The sequence below is a fragment of the Nematolebias whitei genome, chromosome 15 (genome assembly GCF_014905685.2).
Source record: "Nematolebias whitei isolate Nwh7 chromosome 15, NemWhi1, whole genome shotgun sequence".
NCBI lineage: Eukaryota > Metazoa > Chordata > Actinopteri > Cyprinodontiformes > Rivulidae > Nematolebias > Nematolebias whitei.
This window is the reverse complement of record NC_056512.1, coordinates 36,198,107-36,203,690: the sequence shown is the minus strand read 5'-3', so window position 1 is coordinate 36,203,690 and position 5,584 is coordinate 36,198,107. Positions and strand designations below refer to the sequence as shown.

At 41.4% G+C, this 5,584-nt stretch overlaps 2 protein-coding genes across 3 annotated transcripts in view; one reads left to right on the top strand and one right to left on the bottom strand.

Annotated features, from left to right (window-relative positions):
• The window catches only part of LOC119421774 (inactive rhomboid protein 1), a 952,927-nt gene that overhangs the window by 763,529 nt on the left and 183,814 nt on the right, over positions 1–5,584 (bottom strand). The window lies entirely within an intron of this gene.
• The window catches only part of unkl (unk like zinc finger), a 9,662-nt gene continuing 7,522 nt past the window's right edge, over positions 3,445–5,584 (top strand). For both annotated transcript variants that reach the window (XM_037689132.1, XM_037689131.1), the window contains exons 1-2: positions 3,445–3,526; positions 4,081–4,290. In XM_037689132.1, coding sequence (XP_037545060.1) covers positions 3,462–3,526; positions 4,081–4,290 — 275 coding nt within the window. In that variant the 5' untranslated portion in view covers positions 3,445–3,461. The remainder of the gene's footprint in view (positions 3,527–4,080; positions 4,291–5,584) is intronic.

Genomic DNA, 5,584 nt, shown 5'->3' with positions numbered 1-5,584 from the left:
CCCCCCCACACACACACACACACACACATATTTATAACCCAATTTTTAGCTGAGATCTGACAATTTCATTCATTCTGACATGGAAAATATTAAACACTACCATTTTCAGCCACAAGAGGGCCCTCGAGCAATATGGCAACTCCAGGAGCAAGCGTCAAATCAACTGCATTTCGCCGCGCCGCCCAGGCGAAATGCAGTTGATTTGACCATTAAAGTGCATTTATTAAGGAAATGTTCAACTGAGACACACCTTAGCTATAATGCCGAGCGAACAAATAATTGTTTTTAAGTGTTAATCTTGTTAAAGTTTTAGTAACATCCTCCCGTGCACGCTCCCACGGCTACCATTTGGCAGCCAATCGATTTTTTTGGCACAACACCGACCCATGTTTCCGGGTAGTCAGCGGAGACGCCTAATAGATGCAACTTATACGGCAAAGCGATGCATTTATGTTTGTTCCCACTTTATTAGGCATTTTTGGACTTATGCGACCTATATGGCAGTAATTACGGTAAATAACCCTGTAAAAGAATGTTTTAACTGTTGTCAAGGCATGTGCATTTTTTCAAGTTTTTACCTGTTTTTTGTGTGCATAAAAGTCCACGTTCTAAATGCTTAATAGATGCAAAATTATGATGTAAACCAATATTTGGCGGCATTTATTTGGGTGGGTAAACACTGGAATAGCTCATAACAATTCTGACACTATGACATCATCATATAGGACTTAAGGCTTTATCAAATCTTGTTTTATTGGCTTTAAAAACGGGATCACTGTTAAAGTTTGTCTTGTCTAAGGAAGGCGTTGGGGTGAACGGTAAACCGAGCACGGGTGGGGCATGTCAAAGTAATTACACCTGGAAAAGCCAGGGTTTATGTATAATTATTCAACTGTGCACTCAGATACTGAAGAATGGATAAGACAAATAATTGCATTTGCTTATTTAAACGCTTTACAAAAAAGGTGCTGAGTAGAACAGATTAGCGACTCAGATTCAGAGATTGGGAGACGGAGAGGTTTAGGAGCAATAATGAGATAAAAAAAAAAAAAACATCAAACAGCTTATTTTCTAATGTGGAGGAAATGAAGATTTTTTTTTTTTTAACTCTAAGCAATTTTTAAATTCACACTGGATGCAAGAGATTAACTTTATAGAGTAAACAGAAGAATAAACATTATTTTTTAACATGTAATAATTCAATTATAATAAAATGCAGCGTAATAAATGGAAAAAAATGGATTCACTGTAATTTTTTTTTAAAGGCCATCTACAACAAACAGCATGACAGACCCAACTCATCCTGTTCATGAACTATTCAGCCCCCCCACCCCCCCAGCAGAAGTTTGTGCAGCCTCAAAGTTAAGAGGAACAGCTTCTTCCCTGAGGCTACAAGGTGCAGAAACTCAGCACTCCATTTTTTTAATAATGACACTTTAGGCTATTCATTCTCAAGTTGATTTGTGTCTCTGACATCATAGGGTGGATGCAGGATGGAGAGGATGGAGAACGTTTCAGGAGTGATTTGTGATAAAAAACGGTGTCAGCAAAGGTCAAAGGAAACGTTTACAAGACAGAGGTGAGACCAGCTGTGTCGTGTGGTCTGGAGACAGAACTGGAAGTGGCAGAAATGAAGATGTTGAGGTTCTCGTTAGGAGTGACAAGGATGGAGAAGATTAGGAATGAGATCATCAGCGCACAGGTTCGACGACTGGGAGATAAAGTTAGAGAGGCCAGACTGAGACGGTTTGGACATGTCCAGAGCAGGGACAGTGGGTATACTGGTAGAAGAATGTTAGAAATGCAGCTGCCAGGAAAAAGACAGGAGATATATGGATGCAGTTAGAGAGGACATGGAGTTAGGACAGAGTGATATACAGGATGACTCACTGCAGTGACTGATGAAGAGGGAACAGCCGAAATGTCTGACATCATAAATGACATTTTACTCTGATTTCTGACATTTCAAGCTTTCTGTGCAGTCCTTTTTATGTTCTAATCTTTTAAATGACTTCACCACTTGTTACTCCCCAAACATTGCAGAGAGATTTATTTATTTGTCATTCGCGTCCCATGTGGTACATGTGGTGGAATGAGGTTATGTACGCAGGGTCCCAATTACATCCAACAATAAAATGTAAAGGAAAACAGTAATAGGATTTAAGATATGAACTAAAAAAAACTTCAGCTAAATATACACTAAGCAATAATAGCATAAAAAGAACATTACGTCAAACAGCAGCACGAACATGAGTCTGTGTGAGCAGATGAGCACGCATGAACACAGCGACATGAAACAGATCAGCAGCAACATGAAACAGATCAGCAGCAACATGAAACAGATCAGCAGCAACATGAAACAGATCAGCAGCAACATTATGTAATTTTTTCCACAGTGATTATTCTGGTTAGAGGTTCATGAGTCTAACAGCCTCAGGGTAGAAGCTGTTCCTCAGTCTAGTGGTTCTACACTTAATGCTCCTCAACCTCCTTCCTGAGGGGAGTGGGGCAAAAAGTGTGTGTGCTGGGTGGGTGGGGTCCTTCATGATGCAGGTGGCCCTCTTCCTGCATCTGGAGGTGTAGATGTCTGTGATGGTGGGGAGACTGACTCCAACAGTTTTCTGTGCAGCCTTCACCACTCTCTGCAGAGCTTCTCTTTCTGCAGCTGTGCAGCCTCCATGCCACACGTTGATGCTGGCACACTGGATGCTCTCCACTGCACACCTGTAGAAGGAGGTGAGGACTGAGCTTCCCAGACCAGCTCGCCTCAGCCGTCTGAGGAAGTAGAGTCTCTGATGAGCTTTCTTGATCAGACTGGTGGTGTTGCTCCAGCTGAGGTTGTCATTCATGTGTACAGAGAGATCTTTACTTTTAATTACCTAAAAAAAATTGCTATTTTCCATCTGCAGTCTGTAAAACAAATGCACTGTATCCCCACTAATGTGACATGTCAGCAAAATCTACAATTTTAAAGTTTTTTTTATATATATATACTCTATTAATCTCTAATGGGGAAATTAATTCTCTGCATTTTCCCCATTGCACGGGTGAGCCTATGGAGGAGCCTCTGACCTGGTGCCTAATGATCTACTATATGTATTTTCTGATCATCCTAAAAGAATCCGTAATTTTAACGGTCAAGCAAATTAATTTTACTTTAAGTAGGGCTGTGTTTTGCAATAATATGTATTTTCGAGTATAAAATGTGAAAATGACTCATTGTGTGTGCAATTTGTTAGGGGGAGTATGTCCCAGTATTTTATCTCAAAATGTAGAAATCAAAAAGTGGAGTTTGAATGATTAAATGTGTGTACTCTGTGTGCAAAACCAGTGAAATAAGGGGAAATGTCTGCTGACCACAGCCTCCTCACGCCCCCTAACATTCGTGTGTAAAGTCCGCCTTGTTTGTAGTGTTGCTGTGCAGATCCCGGCGCATGCGCAATTCATTGTTTTGACTGAAAATGCCGTCGGTTTCGAAAACGGCGGCCAATGCGTCTCCTCAAACCGAGAAACCTTCCCACTATACGTGAGTAACGCTGCTGCACTGAATCCATCAAGTCGCCCCGTCGCCGAAAATGCGAGTTCCGCCTGCACTTTAATGCGTTTGCATTTTTGGCATTCCTTAACTCTTTGTGTGTGCGTTAAAACATGGTGCTTTTCCTGGCTTTGTACCATTTGGCTGCTAACAACATTGCTACGGGACGGAAATGCGAACATTCCCATTTACTTTATTCGCAGTCGCAATCGTTTAGGTTTGTTTCGCCCAGTTGAAGAATGCCTTTAAACCGTGTATTTGTTATCATTCCGTTTTGTTAGTCTGCTAAACGATTAGCCAGGAACTCGCTAACCAGTCTGCTTGTAAATAGCTCGGCCTTCTTTTAAGTTCCTTCTTTCTACGCACGTTTACGCACGTACGGCCGCATGTTTTGACTTCCCGCTAAGGCAAAATGCTGCGTAGTTTTCGCTGAGAATACCGAGCTAACCGAATCCATGGAGGGCAGTCTCCCGACGCTTTGTGTGTAGCTATTTTAAACTCGGTTAACGGCTCCATTCGTCTGTTATTCTTCACGTTGTTTTCAGCTACTTGAAGGAGTTCAGGACAGAGCAGTGCCCGTTGTTCCTCCAGCACAAGTGCACGCAGCACAGACCCTTTACTTGCTTTCACTGGCATTTTCTTAACCAGCGACGAAGGCGACCCATAAGACGGAGGGACGGCACCTTTAACTACAGCCCGGACGTGTACTGCACGAAATACGACGAGACCACAGGCATCTGTCCCGATGGAGACGAGTAAGTCCCCGTTAAAAATATATAATGTACTTATGCAGCTGCGAGCAAATAACATGTTTAGGTTGAATAAATAAAAACCATTTGGAGCATCCGTTTATTGACAACTTTCCTTTTATGCGTCCAGTTAATGTAAACATGGGTTTTCCTCATTTGAGGCAGTGGATTTACAAACTGGGAATACAGAGATAAATAAAACCATGGTTGGATGACATTTTATCATAAGGTATGTTAATTACATATGAGCTCATTTGAGACGGGAACCGTTAAAAGGTGTGTGCTGCAGTGCCCGGTAGTCCCTCGCTGCATCGCGGTTTGTTTATCTTGGACTCGCTCTATCGCGGTTTTTCAAAATAACATTGGACACGATGCACAGTTGGCTGATTGATGGATGAGCTGCAGGATCAGCATGGAATTTTTTATTTAAAATAAATCATTTCAAACTGCAGGAGGAGCTTCCTGCTGCAGCTGATCAGCTGTTCCCAGTGCAGAGCAGGAAAAGTGGGCGTGGCCAAGACCGATTGCCGGTGACAGAGAGGGAAATCATGACTCTTTTAGATTGTTTACAGCAGGGGTGTCAAACTCACTTACATAATGGGGGCCAAAATTTAAACTTTTTTTCAAACTAAGGGCCAATTTCAGAATCTACATTAATTCAAATCAGATACCCAGCATCTTTTCTGGGCCACAGGTTCCTCAACAAGAGTTTGACTGGTCTCATTTGATGTTCTATGTTGTGCTTTCGACATCATAATCAAAGATTACTGAAAAAAATTCACGAGATAGAAGTATTTTACGTGTCACATATCATCTTGGGGGCCAGATAAGACGTCAACGAGGGCCACATTTGGCCCCCGGGCCTTGAGTTTGACACACGATTTAGAGTTTAGAAAGTGTGGCAATGGTTTAAAACGCCTTATACACTAAAATAAACTACTACTTACTTGTACTGCTATTCCTACTATGCAGTTTTTCACTTATCACAGGCCTTCTGGGTACGGATCCCCCGCGATAAACGAGGGACTAGTGTACTGTAATTTTATTGCAACCATCTTATTTACATCTGAGGAGACATTTGGCTTGTGGGGCAATATTTATCATTTTGTCTGACGTATAACAGCCTTTTGTTGCTTGCTTTATTTTTGAAGTTCAGCAATATGATTCTGAATTATTTTTGGTTTAGCTTGATTAAACTCTTTTTGTTCTGTGTACCGATTCTCCTGCTGCAGCTGTTTTGCTTGAAAATGCACATGAAATATAATTTATATCAAAAGATTTATGTTAAACAAAAAAAAAC